Genomic DNA, 18,340 nt, shown 5'->3' with positions numbered 1-18,340 from the left:
ATGAACTAACAGGTTATAGATCAAACAACCGATTATCACAATACGTAGGTTAAAATATGGATTTTATGGAGTGGGTACCGCTAGAATCGCAGTGTGAGTGTAGGTCACCAGTCATTGTTGGTCTAGTATTGAAAAAACACGTCTACAAAAGTCGGTCAGTTGCTGTAGGCAGCAGTGACACTACACAGACTGGAGTATTACGAATAAGAAAAAAAACACGAACAATTTCTTCTGGCAAGACTAGACTGCTCATGCGCTCCCATGATTCACCACCTCAGCTCGCAGAGATGCTGCTGACAATGCGACTCATGAAGAGAAAACGCACTGATTTGCTGCAGAAGACGTAAGGAATCGAAGGCCGCCGCTTGGCTGACCAGACCACTTGTCCTCGTGAACATAATACATCATCAGACTACCTGGCGTTGAATTGATCTCTGTCATTAATTCAGGTTGGGTGAGTGCCACCGGTCCAACAAGGGCATGTGTTCTTAGATTTTTACATAATCTTATCCTTGCGTAATTTTATACCGCGTTTTGGATGCGGCGCGGAGCAGTGTGTTGTCAGGATCTGGGTAATACAGCCAGGAAGGATTTCTCCAGCGCTCTCTTCTTTTCGCCCTGCATCCCGCTACTTGTCTTTACATTGGATAGACTATTACTGTAAGGGACTAAGACGAGGTGCAAATTATAAACAGACGTGTCCGATTTGGTAGCGGATGGATTTAATTTCAGAGAATGGCTTAATCTGATTTGACGTGAAGGTAGGATACATCATTTATAATTTATCAACATTTCCATGAATTGATCCATTGCTGTGTTTTGGATCAAATGGAATGGAGCAATGCAACATTGAATTCACCAGCACTGTGCATGTAAAAACTAATAAAATTACTAACAAACGATTTGTTAAAGCGTCAATCAGCATTTGAAACAAAGCGTTTTTCCTCACCATTGTTTCGGTAAAAAGCTGAGGGATTTGGGGATGGAGAAATGTAACCACTCTCAAACGGATAGACATAGCTATGGATACAAGGACTGACCATCCATGATATCAACATTATAGTTTTAACCCTGTGTTGAGACTATACAGTGTTTGTTTACATTTGCTTTGTTTACAAACATTGGAGTGAAAAAAAGCTTATATTTTAGGTTCTGATGGGGAACGACAGTTGAACTAAGCTCATGAGACATAAGTTATATTCTTCAAGAATCAATAGGTGCATTTAATTAATTCAGAAGCAAAGAATGGATAAAGCAACTGCAGATTGCCCCTTTAAAGGCAACTGACGTTGAAAATGATGAGAATGCCCTTTTAGTGTAAGAGCTGTTTGAAAAGACCACCTGAGATTACAGCCTGTTTTGGTGGGATGGAGATTTGACCTGTCTGGCAGTAAATTAGTTAATAGACCAATACAAAATAGTGTTCCAAACCTCTGCCAATAACAGCTAATTTTCTGTTTTCTTCTCCCGACAGTCCTAATAAAATTCTAGCTTGAGAAATTGCTCTTTGCTAAGAAGCTATTTTTGTTAATTTTTCACCATTTTAATTGAAAACAATCACAGTAAGGTTCTTAATTGTTACCCAGAAATGATTGTATATTAATATAAAATGGCTGTATTGTACCTTTAAAATTTGACTGCGTTGATACAGCCATCTCTGTTTACAACAACAATAGTTGGTTTGCTTTTCTTTCAGACCTCAATTAAGCGATGCCTGGGATTCCACCAGCTGCTGCTCCATGCTGTGTAGGAAGAGACCCATAATACAGGAAGTTCTGCTCCTTAAATAACAACAACACACCAACAACTAGCATGTTGCCTCCACACAGAGCAGACGCCCTGCCAGAGCCCTCTCCGTCTGCCTCTCCCTCTCCCAGCCTGAGGAGGGTCCAGGTTCAATGGGCCTTGTACCTCTCCCTGGCCCTCCTCTGGTTCCCCTCTGGGGCGGTAGCCTCAACCCTCAACTGCCACAAGACCTGCATCTGTGCCAGTAATATCGTGAGCTGTTCCAAGATGAACCTGACCACGGTGCCGACTGGCCTGCCTCTCTACACGGCTGTCCTGGACCTCAGCTACAACGACATCTCCCGGCTGAGGGCTGAGTGGACCACGGTGAAACTCACCAAACTCCACAACCTCCTACTCAGTCACAACGGCCTTCACTTCCTCTCCTCCGAGGCCTTCGTCTACGTCAAACACCTACGCTACCTGGACCTGTCCTCCAACGACCTGCGACAGCTGGACGAGTTCATCTTCGAACCGTTGGGGCAGCTGGAGGTGAGAGAGAGAGAGAGAGAGAGAGAGAGAGAGATAACCTCCTAACCTTCTGCCAAATATATGATCATTAGCGACACATATTTCCCTCAGATTACACAGACCAACAAAAAAATTCGAATACAAATCACATTCTGACAAACTTCCATATCTGTTAGGTGAAATACAGCAGTGTGCAATCCCAGCATCAAAATGTGTGACTTGCTGCCACAACAAAAGGTCAACCAGTGAGTCAGAAACACCAATGTAATATAACCTATATTTACCCCCCATCATTCTTACATTCTACTATTTGCACATTGTCACAACACTGTACATAGCTTATGCAACATTTTAAATTGCTAATAGAACCATTATAATTTATTCTTTTAAAGACTGTTATTCTTTGGGAACTATTTGTGTGTGTAATGTTTACTCTTAATGTTGTTGTCTTTGTTTTGTTCTCTTTGTTGCTTAGTTTTTTTGTCACTTGCTTTGGCAATGTTTCCCATGTTTCCCAGGTTTCCCATGTTTCCCATGTTTCCCATGTTTCCCAGGTTTCCTATGCCAATAAAGCCGTTTCAATTGAATTGAGAGAGAGAGAGAAGGAGAAACAGATAGAGAGAGAGCGACAGACAGACTGAGACGAGACAGTGAAAGAAAGATAGAGAGAGAGTCAGACAGAGAGTCAGACAGAGAGAGAGAGAGACAGAGACGGGGGGGGGAGAGACAGACAAAGAGAGAGAGCGAGAGAGACAGCTAGACAGAGAGGAATAGAGACAAAGAGAGATAGAGAGCGATAGAGAGACAGAGAGAGATAGTTGTTTTTACAATTCTGACTTTTACAAACAGTACAAGTCAAAAGTTTGGACACACCTGCTCATTCAAAGATTTTTCTTTATTTGTATTATTTTCTACATTGTAGAATAATAGTGAAGACATCAAAACTATGAAATAACACATATGGAATCATGTGGTAACCAAAAAAGTGTTAAACAAATCAAAATATATTTTATACTTGAAATTCTTTAAAATAGCCACCCTTTGCCTTTATGACAGCTTTGCACACTCTTGTCATTCTCATCCAGCTTCATGAGGTCGTCACCTGGAATGCATTTTAATTAACAGGTGTTCCTTGTTAAAAGTTAATTTGTGGAATTTATTTCCTTCTTAATGTGTTTGAGCTAATCAGTTGTGTTGTGACAAGGTAGGGTCGGTATACAGAAGATAGCCCTATTTGGTGAAAGACCAAGTCCATATTATGGCAAGAACAGCTCAAATAAACAAAGAGAAACGACAGTCCATCATTACTTTAAGACATGAAGGTCAGTCAATGCGGAAAATTTCAAGAACTTTTAACATTTCTTCAAGTTCAGTCACAAAAACGATCAAGCGCTCATGAGGACAGCCACAGGAAAGGAAGACCCAGAGTTTCCTCTGCTGCAGAAGGTCAATTCTAATTGTTGCAAAGAAACCACTACTAAAGGACACCAATAAGAAGAAGAGACTTGCTTGGGTCAAGAAACACAAGCAATGGACATCAGACCGGTGGAAATCTGCCCTTTGGTCTGATGAATCCAACTTTGAGATTTTTGGTTCCAACCGCAGTGATTTTGTAAGACGCAGAGTAGGTGAACGGATGATCTCCGGATGTGTGGTTCCCACCATGAAGCATGGAGGAAGAGGTGTAATGGTGTGGTGGTGCTTTGCTGGTGACACTGTCTGTGATTTAGTTAGAATTCAAGGCACCAGCATGGCTAAAACAGCATTCTGCAGCGATATGCCATCCCATCTGGCTTGCGTTTAGTGGGACTATCATTTATTTTTCAATAAGACAATGACCCAAAATACACCTCCAGGCAACGTAGGGTCTATTTGACTAAGGAGAGTGGAGAGTGATGGAGTGCTGAATCAGATAACCTGGCCTCCACAATCACCCAACCTCAACCCAATTGAGATGGTTTGGGATGAGTTGGACCGCAGAGGAAAGGAAACGCAGCCAACAAGTGCTCAGCATATGTGGGAACTCCTTCAAGACTGTTGGAAAAGCATTCCTCATGAAGCTGGTTGAAATAATGCCAAGAGTGTGCAAAGCTGTGATCAAGGCAAAGGGTGGCTACTTAAAAAAAAATCTAAAATATAATTTGATTTGTTTAACACTTTTTTGGTTACTACATGATTCCATATGTGTTATTTCATAGTTGTGATGTCTTCACTATTATTCTACGGTATAGAAAATAGTAAAAATAAAGAAAATCCCTTGAATGAGTAGGTGTATCCAAACTTTTGACTGCTACTGTAGTTTTTAAAGAACGGCTGAATTATTTGATAAAATGTACAATTTCATAATTACAATATCCATATTTCCATAATTTTTGCAGGTGCTGTTGCTGTACAACAACCGTATATCCCAGATTGACCGCTCAGCCTTCCAGGGTCTCCACAGCCTGCAGAAGCTCTACCTGTCCCAGAACATGATCTCACGCTTCCCTCTGGAACTGGTTAAAGACAAGACCCGCCTGGAGAAACTCAGCCTGATGGACATCTCCTCCAACAGGATCAAGGTTCATAAATCTATATTAAATAATAATGTGAAGTGCAAGTGGGTCTTTCTATAAATTAGGGTGAGGATTTCCTACACTAGACAGCTTGTTACAGCTGTTTTTAATTAATTGCTAATAATCTGCCAATTTTTGTCATGTCATTACATTAAGATATAAGTTGGGAGCATAGCTGTAACGGACATCATATAGAGGAGACCAAGGCGCAGCGTGTTGAGTGATCATCGTTATATTTTAATGAAAACGAACACTAGACAAAATAAACAAAATGACAGCCAACAGTTCCATCAGGTTATACAAACTAAACAGAAAGCAATTACCCAAGAAAACCAAGTGGGAAAAGGCTGCCTAAGTATGGCTTCCAATCAGAGACAACGATAGACAGCTGCCTCTGATTGGAAACCATACCCGGCCAAAACATAGAAACAAAAAACAAAGAATGCCCACCCCCTATCACACCCTGACCTACCTAAACAGAGAAAAAAACAGCTCTCTTAGGTCAGAGCGTGACAATAGCTATATTCAATACAATTCACAAATTGATTTAAAACCTGTGTTTAACCCTTTCTCATGGTTGGTGTCTTGGCGGATTTGTCCAAAATCGTGTGACATAAAACATAACTTTTCTGTCCTTGCATTTATGGAAGTGTAAGTTGTTATATCATATATTAAGCATTAATCAGTTAAATTAGACATTGAATCCTGGATCTATCTGTCTGACAGTTTTTTTGTATAGAGATCTCAGAAATGCAGTGTAGCTACTTAACATTTCGTGTCTCCTTATGTTATCAGGTGAAAAGAGTTTTCATGGGCACACAAATCCCCCAAAATGTATGTGATTGCAAAATCGAATGCTTCTAACCAAAAGAGTCACCTTTACCTTGAAACTTAAAACCTAAATCGATACTGTCATTAACCTGGTTCTTCAATAATTATGCATAATACTTGTTGGATGAGCTTTTGGTGTTGAGCGTGTTTAATAATGCCGTGATATTTTCAACACATCATCATCTGATCCAGGAAGGAATTTTCTGAATGACAAGTCAAGTGACAAACAGCGGTTGTGATAGTGCGTGCGATGTCACAACAACCCACGTGCTGTGGGGAAAAAAAGGTGTTCGAGAATGTCCAGAATATTTTGATGTCTCATTCCTTACACCGGTGAGGACAGTTGTGACTGTATTCACATTGGATCTAATATTTCTAGCAAATTGAGGTTGATCATCTGTTGTTGTCTGCTTGATTTACAGCAGGGTCTTGTGAGGTTTAACAGAGAAAGCATTAAGGTAATGAGCTCATGTTTTCATATGTTTTTGTGCCTCCGGTTGGACACAGTCTACAGTGTGGCTAATTGTGTAGGATATATTATTGCGCAACACCAAACCCTATTCTTATTCATTATTCTATGTATAATGACAACAATTGACATATCCTAGTGAATTTATACACAATATGATCTGGTAATGAAATAACAGGACAAATACGTTTGGTTTCCATGTTACACTTGCAATTTAAACAAAACAAGGGGCTTGAAGTAGTCTATTTACACAAAGGGTGGGTCTAATCCTGAATGATGATCGGTTAAAAACGCATTCCACCGGGTGTCTATTCCACAAATTACCACCGGCTAAATCTATGAAGTTAAAATGCCTATTTACTCTGTTCCATCTGACTGCTCAATCCACTGTCTCATCAGCCCAGCCAGGCAATTTATAAACTTGATCTCCACTATAAAAAGTATCTAGACATTATCTCACATTTCTTTTAGACTAACACTTAGTTTTCAACAGCAGAGATTTGTAATAACCTTGCTCTCTGTCTCCGATATTTGAAACATTGTTTCAGTATTCAAATTCGATCTCCAACTGTCCCATAGTAATAAACGTGTAGGGGTCGGGACGAGAGAGAGAGGCAGTCAGCGTTTCTCAGCCGGTCGAAATCATGAATCAGCAGGCATAATTTTTATGGATACATACTATTGGAATGTCTATTGGAAAAAAGGTCAAATGAAACGAAGTGCAGCTAGTTTGCAGTCTTTCCAGCTTCAGTTTGAAGTGATTGTGTTTGCTGTGTTGTTGGCTAGCTCCTCTGAACAACAGTGTCCTGACGAGAGAGCACATTTTCTATGCCAGGCAAAATTGTGCCTCATTACCTAATTGTTATGGATGTATCCAAATAAATGTCACTAGAAAACAGCTTAAACAAATGAAGCTACTGTTGTTATTGTCTGCACTGTTTGATGTGACTCTAAGTTAGCCGTAGTTGGCTAGCTAGCAAGGGATAAGAACATTGCCAGCCAGTATGGCAATGGAACATTTTAAAATGAAAGACTGGGTCCATAGATACAGAACAAAAAGACTGAACGACTGGGTCGCGTCCATAGATACAGAACAAAAAGACTGAATGACTGGGTCGCGTCCATAGATACAGAACAAAAAAGACTGAACGACTGGGTCGCGTCCATAGATACAGAACAAAAAGACTGAACGACTAGGTCACATCTCTGGCAACCAAACCAATAGAACGAATGACCAGCCGGCTTGGGTACCAACCCTAGATTTGTTTCTGGACAATATATTGTGGAAGGATGAAATACTATGAATAAATTCATCAAAATAATGTTTTAATGAAATGGCTTTCCCAAAAACCTTCTCTATTAAATGTTCATCACAAAGTAGCCTACAGTATATCTGTAGCATGATTATTTCTACAAAGTAGCCTACAGTGTGTCTACCTGGCAGAATGATAGCATGATTATTTCTACAAAGTAGCCTACAGTATGTCTACCTGGCAGAATGATAGCATGATTATTTCTACAAAGAAGCCTACAGTATGTCTACCTGGCAGAATGATAGCATGATTATTTCTACAAAGTAGCCTACAGTATGTCTACCTGGCAGAATGATAGCATGATTATTTCTACAAAGTAGCCACAGCATGTCTACCTGGCAGAATGATATCATTATTATTTCTACAAAGTAGCCTACAGTATGTCTACCTGGCAGAATGATAGCATTATTATTTCTACAAAGTAGCCTACAGTATGTCTACCTGGCAGAATGATAGCATGATTATTTCTACAAAGTAGCCTACAGTATGTCTACCTGGCAGAATGATAGCATGATTATTTCTACAAAGTAGCCTACAGTATGTCTACCTGGCAGAATGATAGCATGATTATTTCTACAGAGAAGCCTACAGTATGTCTACCTGGCAGAATGATAGCATGATTATTTGCATCAATCCATTTGTTTTGCTAACTCTCATCTCATGTGAAGACTTTCTCATATGCTTTCTCCTGTTGGTTTTCTTCCTTTCATTGTCTAGCAGCTGTTAAAGACATGATCCTAGTAACCATTATCCTAGTAACCAATGATAGTTGTTGCATCTTTAATCTCAACTCTTTCAAAATTTCTAGCTGATATTTCTATCTCTGTCCATGAAACCGCCCGCAGGTGTGAGGCCCATTTTAGAAAGGTGTTTACCCGCAAATTGCATTTTGGAACATTCGCATGTAGGATTTACTGCTGTGTGCGTGCACATTGCTGCGCCTAAAATGTAAAGAAATAATAGTTGATCAACATTTTAAGCTAAACATTCGGATCTGTTCCATCAACCTTATTAATTGATAGGATACATTATATACCTCCACTATACTACTTCGATACTCATCGTGGAGATTAAGAAGTAAGTATATGCCATGCCCACTGAAGATCTGATATATTCTCCACTACACTACGGAGAAACACCTCTAACCAAACAACAGTGCTAGGTGCATATACACTTGATTTAATCGGTAACTACACAAAATATATACCAATATGGCATTGATCATTTTAGGTCATTCTAAGTGTGTCACTGTTTCTCATAGACTTTCACACAGGGAGCATTTCCTTCACCGGGTGGGCCGTTTTGGAAATTGTTGGCAAAGTTAGAGTATACCCACTTCTCCAGGAACTGTTAGGAGGGGGAGAGGGGTTGCTGAGGAGTATTTCTGTCTGTAATAAAGCCCCTTTGCAGGGAAAAACTCATTCTGATTCGCTGGGCCTGGCTTCCTAGTGGGTGGACCTGGCTCCCAAGTGGTATGCCCTCCCAGGCCCGCCCATGGCTGCGCCCCTGCCCAGTCATGTGAAATGCATAGATTTATTTAAATTGACTGATTTCCATCTATGAACTGTAACTCAGTAAAATCTTTGGAATTGTTTGTTGTTGCGTTTCTTTTTGTTGTTTAGTTTATATTAGGTTCTAAGTGCTTGAAATGTCCCTACAAGTCCTTGACTTTGACTTGCTAATGTCTGTATGAACCCTGCTTAAAGGATTACAGCGCCCTGAGAAAATATCCGTACCCATTGACCTATTCCACATTTTGTTGTGTTGCGAATTCAAAAAGGATTAAATAGATTTGTTTTCTCACCCATCTACACACAATACCCCATAATGACAAAGTGAAAACATGTTTTTAGAAATGTTTGCAAATTTATTGAAAATGAAATATAGAAATATCTAATTTACGTAAGTATTCACACCACTGAATAAATACTTTCTAGGAGTACCTTTGGCAGTGATTACAGCTGTGACTCTTTCTTGGTAAGTCTCTAAGAGCTTTCCACACATGGATTGTGCAATATTTGCCCACTATTCTTTTCAAAATTCTTGAAACTCTGTCAAATTGGTTGTTGATCATTGCTAGACAACCATTTTCAGGTCTTGCCATATGTTTTCAAGCAGATTTAAGTCAAAACTGTAACTCGGCCACTCAGGAACATTCACTGTCTTCCTGGTAAGCAACTCCAGTGTAGACATGGCCATCTGTTTTAGGTTATTGTCCTGCTGAAAAGTGAATTCATCTGAGCAGACTGAACCAGGTTTTCCTCTAGGATTTTGCCTGCTTATCTCCATTCCATTTCTTTTTTATCCTGAAAAACTCCCCAGTCCTTAACGATTACAAGCATACCCATAACATGATGCAGCCAACATTGTGCTAGAAAATATGGAGAGTGGTACTCAGTAATGTGTTGTGTTGGACTTGCCTCAAACATAACACTTTGTATTCAGAACAAAAAGATAATTGCTTTCTCACATTATTTGCAATATTACTTTAGTCCCTTGTTGCAAACAGGATGCATGTTTTGGAATATTTTTATTCTGTACAGGCTTCCTTCTTTTCACTCTGTCAATTATGTTAATATTGTGGAGTAACTACAATGTTGTTGATCCATCCTCATTTTTCTCCTATCACAACCATTAAACTCTGTAACTCTTTTAAAGTCACCACTGGCCTCATGATGAAATCCCTGAGTGGTTTCCTTCTTCTCTGGCAACTGAGTTAGGAAGGACTCCTGTATCTTTGTAGTGACTGGGTGTATTGATACACCATCCAAAGTGTAATTAATAACTTCACCATGCTCAAAGGGATATTTAGTATTTGCTTTTTATATTGTTACCCATCTACCAATAGGTGCCCTTCTTTGCGAGCCATTGGAAAACCTCCCAGGTCTTTGTGGTTGAATCTGTGTCTGAAATTCAGTGCTCGACTGAGGCACCTTACAGATAATTGTATGTGTGTATAATCCTAGGCTTATGTTGTTGTATAGGTGGAGTTATGGGCCAATTTGCATATATTCCTCTAAATACATATGTGGAACTGCATTCTTTTTGTTTCAAACCATTTTGAAAATTTGATCCCAATGTCACACATTTGGCCCCATTATTTATAGAAAGACCCATGTGCATAGCATCTTTTACCTGTGTTTTGTGCATACTGTATGTGGCCATTTGTCTTTTTTGCACAATCTAATCTACTGTTTAGTGACGGTGCATCATATGATGTTTTTTACATTGTAAATGGTGTTTTTATCAGTTACTTTGTATGTTCATTGAGTTTTTATGTTATTGCTGCAAAATGAATTTACTCATTGAGGATATAAACATTTTAATCTAATATAGGTCCCACCCATCGAGGAGCTGCAGGTGCTGCCTGCCTGGATAAAGAACGGTCTCTACTTTCACAACAACCCTCTGATCTGTGACTGTAGCCTTTATAGTCTCCTGGCCCACTGGCACATCCGCCGGCTCAACTCAGCCCTGGACTTTAAAGATGAGTACATCTGCTATCTCCCCGGGTCCCAGAAAAGCAGGGTGGGGGTCTTCGACCTGAACAGAGACTATATGAACTGTAGTACGTTCTACGAGGCGGACGAGGAGGCTTGGCTGGAACAGACGCTGATCTTGCGCTGTGATACTAAACACAGGGATCTGTCTAAGACCTGGGTGATGCCTGGTGATGTAGTGGTGACGGAGGGGTTTAATCAGACAGCCAAGGTACTTCCTGATGGTAGTCTCCAGATAGGTCCGGTGAAGTCGGAGGACTCGGGGACGTATACGTGCTATGCTGTGAGCGAAGCCCTCAACGAGACGCTCTACGTGCTGCTCAAGGTATGTGGATACTGTTTCATAATGTATACATGTTGTGTGTTGTAATGTTGTACGTCCAATGATCCTGTGACATCTTCATTTTCCGTTGGGGATCAATAAAAGTCAATTCAATTCAGCTCAAACCAATTCAATTCAGCTCAAACAAATTCAATTAAATTCAGCTCAAACCAATTAAATTCAGCTCAAACCAATTCAATTCAATTCAGCTCAAACCAATTCAATTCAATTCAGCTCAAACCAATTCAATTCACTCTGGATTAATGAAAAATTACTAAAATGTAAATAACAATTGAATTAAAATCAACTCCATTCCTATCAATTCCCAAAGGTGCATAACTTCACGGAGAACGGCAACGGCGAAGCCCTGAACACGGCCTACACCACCCTGGTGGGCTGCTTGACCAGCGTGGTCCTAGTGCTCATCTACCTGTACCTGACCCCCTGCAGATGCTTCTGCTGCCCCAAAAAGAACCATGAGGACTCCATCCACTCCTCCATGCTCAGCGCCGCACCCAGCCATGAGGACCTGATCAACAACACTGACCCAAGGCACGTGGCCTTCATCGACCCCAAGGAGCTGGGACAGGGGCTGAACGGGAAGGTGAACCCCAACGATGGGGAGGGGGACCAGGGAGAGATAGATGAGGAGGGAGGGTTACTGGGGAAGGGAAGGAGGAAGAAGTCTGTGGCTGAGTCTATTAGTTCTGTCTTCTCTGACACCCCCATAGTGGTCTGAGATGGTACGGACTGTCGATATGGATGTACGCTGTGACGTGATTGGATGGATCAGGGATGTACGTGGTGTGATTGGATGAAACTGTGACTACTTCCTTGGACAGAAAGCCAATCACAGTTTACTAAACTGACCAATCAGAAGCTTCAGGGGAGTGTTAACACATTGCCTTGGTATTAACAAGGACAACTGACAATAAACAGGACCTTTCCCCAGCATTTGATCTGTAGCACTTAAATATACATACTGTGAAAGCCTGACAGAGGAGTCCCACTGGGCACACACTGGTTGAATCAACGTTGTTTACACGTCATTTCAATGAAATTACTTTGAACCAATGTGGACTAGACGTGGAATTGACGTCTGTGCCCAGTGGAGTGTAAGAGGACGCTGTTCCTTCCTGTGATACAGTAACGGTGGATACCATGTTGGACGGTAGCAGTACTCAGGAAGACATTGATTGGCAGAGGACAGAAAATATGGAGATTGTGAGCCATTTTAAACATTTAAAAAGAAAAATTGAGATGAATAAGTTTGGAAAAGAACATAGTTCATACATATATATATATATATATATATAGTCAAGTCATGAGCATGAACCTTGTAGACTGACTCATATTTCTATTTACTAATAGGAGTAGACTAGTGTGAGTCTTCTGTAGACTTTAGTACATACAGACCGTACATACGGTAGCTATACACATAGAAATAGAATTACTTTATATTACTTCCTGGCATGGGTACATTCATTATGGCCACCGGGCCACCCATCACAGAACATTGACTTGGATGGGAATGTCTGTTCTAATAATTATATTTCTATGCATATACCCCTCCACCCCCACAGAGAGACAGACAGACAGAGAGACAGACAGACAGACAGTACCACCAGAGCTATATATTGAAGCATTAACATGGCGACCAGCTCCAGAGTTGGCCAAACGCAAGAACATGGACACCAGATCCAGAGTTGGCCAAATGCAACAACATGGACACCAGATCCAGAGTTGGCCAAACGCAAGAACATGGACACCAGATCCAGAGTTGGCCAAACGCAAGAACATGGACACCAGATCCAGAGTTGGCCAAATGCAACAACATGGACACCAGATCCAGAGTTGGCCAAATGCAACAACATGGACACCAGATCCAGAGTTGGCCAAATGCAACAACATGGACACCAGATCCAGAGTTGGCCAAATGCAACAACATGGACACCAGATTCAGAGTTGGCCAAATGCAACAACATGGACACCAGATCCAGAGTTGGCCAAACATAGCAACAAATGTAAATTGCGCTACAACGGATTGAATCGAGCCGTTAGGTACGTCTCTGGTCATGAATAGTCAGAACCAGTGATTCATACTGAAGAGGAACAGCCATGTTATAAACAAACATCACACTACAACCCAGAGACCAGACTAAGTGGGCCTGTGAGTGGGAACCAGGAAGTGTAGCTTATAACAGTGTGTGACTTATTTTACACCCTCAAGTTAGGCAGGCTGCTAGGTCAAATTATTTATTTAGTCATAATGAGATAGCAATAGAGCGGAATAGCATAATAAAAGTTCATTGTGGTTCACCTTTATTGTTGTTCACTTGATGCTTGATTCAATTATTAGTACAGTAGGTCAATGAGGAAGACTTCACCCTTGTTAAGCCATGCATTCCTATTGCCTTACTGTTTTAGGAAGCCAGTCACTAAGAGATTAGCTATTATACAATAAACCAGTCTAATGGAAATACTGTTTATCATGGATTCATAATCGTAGATAAAATATATATATATATATACTTTCAAAGACTTGCACACTGAAAAAAGAGACATTTTGACATTAGTGCATTTCATGTCCAGAGGTCTGTATACTGCACCATACGACATGCTTCTGCCAGGTGGTATCGTTCCTCATTGTAATGTTCCCTGTCATAGTGAATGCACTGCATAGTAGGTGAACACAGCCAGTCATTAGGACAGCTCATTAGAGAACCACCTGTCTCCACCTGCTAGCCCATGTTCATGAATATACATCATCATGCTGTAGCTAGCATGCTATGTCCCATTAATATATACATCATCATGCTGTAGCTAGCATGCTATGTCCCATTAATATACATCATCATGCTGTAGCTAGCATGCTATGTCCCATTAATATACATCATCATGCTGTAGCTAGCATGCTATGTCCCATTAATATACGTCATCATGCTGTAGCTAGCATGCTATGTCCCAGACTGACAGGAAAGAGATGGGTTATGTTTAAAAAGGAAGAAACATTTTGAAACAGAGTGAAACGGGGATGTACTACCTGAATAAGAACACAGATTTTAATTCCCTGTTGCAGAAGATTTGACTAAAGTGTGCCCCACTGAACAAGGCCCTGTGCTCTGTAATGCCGGGGAAACACAGAGTTATTCATTGCTGTTGTGCTGTCTGAGCTGATCCAGGTAACACATCTCTTCCTCAGTACGTTATTGGCTCTGTCTTCAATTCATAAATGCAAATTTTATGCAGGGCCTTTCAAGAGCGGCTGGCTGTTGAGCTCAAATTAACCAGGTTTTCAAGCAGACGAGGCGTCCACCACCGTCCATGTCTTGGCGAAACAAAACGGTGTCATTACATTATCGTGAGCGTCTTTGTCATGACAACGACAGGGCTACTGACGTCTGAATGCTAATTACATCGTTTGATAAGACTTCCCTCTGCCTCACTGTGTGGGTGCGTGTGCGTGTGCGTGTTTGTGTGTGTGTGTCTCCCTGTGTGTGTGTGCAGACACATTTTTTTCCAGTGTGTTCTCCTATGCCACCACAAGTCCGTTATATCAAATCAAATCACATTTTATTGGTCACATACATGTGTTTAGCAGATGTTATTGCGGGTGTAGCGAAATGCTTGTGCTTCTAGCTCTGACAGTGCAGCAATATCTAACAAGTAATATCTAACAAATTACACAACATATACCCAATACACACAAATCTAAGTAGGAATGAATTGAGACTATACATATGGACGAGCGATGTCAGAGCAGAACGGACTAAGATACAGAAGAATAGTATAGAATACAGTATATACATATGAGATGAGTAATGCCAGATATGTAAACATTATTAAAGTGACTAGTGTTCCATTCCTTAAAGTGGCCAGTGATTCCTAGTCTATGCTTATAGGCAGCAGCCTCTAATGTGCTAGTGATGGCTGTTTAACAGTCTAATGGCCTTGAGATAGAAGCTGTTTTTCAGTCTATCGGTCCCAGCTTTGATGCACCTGTACTGACCTCGCCTTCTGGATGGTAACGGGGTGAACAGGCAGTGGCTCGGGTGGTTGATGTCCTTGATGATCTTTTTTGCCCTCCTGTGACATCGGGTGGTGTAGGTGTCCTGGAGGGCAGGTAGTTTGCCCCCGGTAATGCGTTGTGCAGACCGCATCACCCTCTGGAGAGCCTTGTGGTTGCAGTCTGTGCAGTTGCTGTACCAGGCGGTGATACAACCCGACAGGACGCTTTCAATTGTGAATCTCTAAAAACATTTGAAGGTTTTAGGTGACAAGCCAAATTTCTTTAGCCTCCTGACAGCTATGATTCTGTCTGGATTGGTTTGAATATTATTGCGTATTTTGTCATTATTGGGTTGTCCTTTAATTAGATTTGAAAGCAATCACTGCCACTCAGGCAAACAGGTATTGTGATGCCCTTTAAGTGCTGTGTAATCAATGGTGGAAAAAGTACCCAAATGTCATACTTGAGTAAAAGTAAAGATACCTTAATAGAAAATGACTAAAGTAGAAGTGAAAGTCACCCAGTAAAATAATACTTGAGTAAAAGTCTAAAAGTATTTGGTTTGAAATATATTTAAGTATCAAAAGTTAATGTCATTTCTAAAATACACTTAAGTTTCAAAAGTAAATGCAGAAATCATTTAAAATTCCATATATTAAGCAAACCAGACGTCACAATCTTCCTGATTTATTTCTTTACGGATAGCCAGACACTCAGACATAATTTACAAATGAAGTGTTTGTGTTTAGTGAGTCCGCCAGATCAGAGGCAGTAGGGTAGACCGGGGATGTTCTCTGTTTAGTGAGTTCGCCAGATCAGAGGCAGTAGGGTAGACCAGGGATGTTCTCTTGATAAGTGAGTGAATTGGACCATTTTCCTGTCCTGCTAAACATTCAAAATATAACAAGTACTTTTGGGTGTCAGGGGATATATATTTTTCCTTTAGGAATGTAGTGAAGTAAAATAAGTTGTCAAAAATATAAATAGTAAAGTAAAGTACATATACCCCCAAAAAACTACTTAAGTAGTACTTGAAGGTATTTTTACTTAAGTACTTTACACCACTGTATGTAATTAGGCTGATCTGAAGGAAATGCCCTGAGCGCTCAAGTCAAGCTACATTTGTTTTCATACTGAATTACATAATTCAATATGATTTGTTTAAGCCCGGGTTAATTAAACAACTGAATTCAGTATGGTTTCTTCTAGCCTGGTTAAACAACATAATTCAATATGATTTGTTTTAGCCCGGTTAATTAAACAACTGAATTCAGTATGGTTTGTTTTAGCCTGGTTAATTAAACAATATAATTCAGTATGGTTTATTCTAGCCTGGTAAACCAGCATAAATCAGTATGGTTTGTTTTTTAGCCCGGTTAATTAAACAACTGAATTCAGTATGGTTTGTTTTAGCCTGGTTAATTAAACAATATAATTCAGTATGGTTTATTCTAGCCTGGTAAACCAGCATAAATCAGTATGGTTTGTTTTAGCCCGGTTAATTAAACAACTGAATTCAGTATGGTTTGTTTTAGCCTGGTTAATTAAACAATATAATTCAGTATGGTTTATTCTAGCCTGGTGAACCAGCATAAATCAGTATGGTTTGTTTTAGCCCGGTTAATTAAACAACAGAATTCAGTATGGTTTGTTTTAGCCCGGTTAATTAAACAATATAATTCAGTATGGTTTATTCTAGCCTGGTGAAGCAGCATAAATCAGTATGGTTTGTTTTAGCCCGGTTAATTAAACAACTGAATTCAGTATGGTTTGTTTTAGCCTGGTTAATTAAACAATATAATTCAGTATGGTTTATTCTAGCCTGGTGAACCAGCATAATTCAGTATGGTTTGTTCTAGCCTGGAAAAAACAGCATAATTCAGTTTGGTTTCTTCTAGCCTGGTTAAACAACATAATTCAGTATGGTTTCTTCTAGCCTGGTTAAACAACATAATTCAGTATGGTTTGTTTTAACCTGGTTAAACAGCATAATTCAGTATGGTTTCTTCTAGCCTGGTTAATTAAACAACATAATTCAGTATAGTTTATTCTAGCCTGGTTAAATAACATAATTCAGTATGGTTTATTCTAGCCTGGTTAAACAACATAATTCAGTATGGTTTGTTTTAACCTGGTTAAATAACATAATTCTGTATGGTTTGTTCTAGCCTGGTTAAATAACATAATTCTGTATGGTTTGTTCTAGCCTGGTTAAACAACATAATTCTGTATGGTTTATTCTAGCCTGGTTAAACAACATAATTCAGTATGGTTTATTCTAGCCTGGTTAAACAACATAATTCAGTATGGTTTGTTCTAGCCTGGTTAATTAAACAACATAATTCAGTATGGTTTATTCTAGCCTGGTTAAACAACATAATTCAGTATGGTTTGTTCTAGCCTGGTTAATTAAACAACATAATTCAGTATGGTTTATTCTAGCCTGGTTAAATAACATAATTCAGTATGGTTTATTATAGCCTGGTTAAACAACATAATTCAGTATGGTTTATTCTAGCCTGGTTAAACGACATAATTCAGTATGGTTTGTTCTAGCCTGGTTAAACAACAGTCTTGTTAAACAACAGTCTTGTTTAACCAAGCAAAGGTTCACGTTCCTCAGTATTCCAACCTCATCAGTATTTCACTGGAACGGATCATTGTGGTGAAACTGCGAGATCCAATCGCTAGCCTTCTTTTTCATATGCATCATCTTTTAATGTGAACCTTGTGCCTGTGCGTCTCTGAGTGATGTAATGGATGGATGAATCATATGTAGTGACCATAGCCATGTGTCTCTGACTGTAGACAGATATCTGTACCAGGTTTACATAGTGTGGAAGAAAGAAGTCTCACTCATCCCAGTGGTGTTAATGTGAAAGCCCATAGGAAGGCCCGTGGGAAGGGCCGTAGGAAGGCCCGTAGGAAGACCCGTAGGAATGCCCGTAGGAAGACCTATAGGAAGCCCCATAGGAAGGCCCTTAGGGCCTGTAGGAAGGCCCATAGGAAGGCCCTTAGGAACTCAAGTAGGAAGGCCCATATGGCCTGTAGGAAGGCCCATAGGAAGGCAAGTAGGAAGGCCCAT

The 18,340-nt window shown here is 40.1% G+C and overlaps 1 protein-coding gene across 2 annotated transcripts; it reads left to right on the top strand.

The window, feature by feature from the left end:
• Positions 1-244: 244 nt before the first annotated feature.
• Positions 245-13,571, top strand: amigo1 (adhesion molecule with Ig-like domain 1). 2 transcript variants are annotated; one of them, XM_014134315.2, is made up of 5 exons: positions 245-761; positions 1,697-2,277; positions 4,635-4,817; positions 10,761-11,249; positions 11,578-13,571. In XM_014134315.2, the coding sequence occupies exons 2-5, from the start codon at positions 1,813-1,815 to the stop codon at positions 11,983-11,985; spliced, it is 1,545 nt and encodes a 514-aa protein (XP_013989790.1). In that variant the 5' UTR covers positions 245-761; positions 1,697-1,812; the 3' UTR covers positions 11,986-13,571. The 2 variants fall into 2 exon arrangements, with proteins under 2 accessions (XP_013989790.1, XP_013989791.1); XM_014134316.2 differs by having other exon boundaries at positions 250-454.
• The last annotated feature ends 4,769 nt before the right edge of the window (positions 13,572-18,340 follow it).

Source organism: Salmo salar, chromosome ssa13 (assembly GCF_905237065.1).
Source record: "Salmo salar chromosome ssa13, Ssal_v3.1, whole genome shotgun sequence".
Lineage (NCBI taxonomy): Eukaryota > Metazoa > Chordata > Actinopteri > Salmoniformes > Salmonidae > Salmo > Salmo salar.
Note: the sequence above shows the minus strand (reverse complement) of the source record. Positions and strands in the feature narration are given on the sequence as shown.

Excerpts from the sequence above, each read along its gene's own strand:
- amigo1 (XM_014134315.2), top strand. The coding sequence starts at position 1,813 with ATGTTGCCTCCACACAGAGCAGACGCCCTGCCAGAGCCCTCTCCGTCT. Across the intron at positions 2,278-4,634 it reads AACCGTTGGGGCAGCTGGAG|GTGCTGTTGCTGTACAACAA; the intron begins GTGAGAGAGAGA and ends TAATTTTTGCAG. Across the intron at positions 11,250-11,577 it reads CGCTCTACGTGCTGCTCAAG|GTGCATAACTTCACGGAGAA; the intron begins GTATGTGGATAC and ends CAATTCCCAAAG.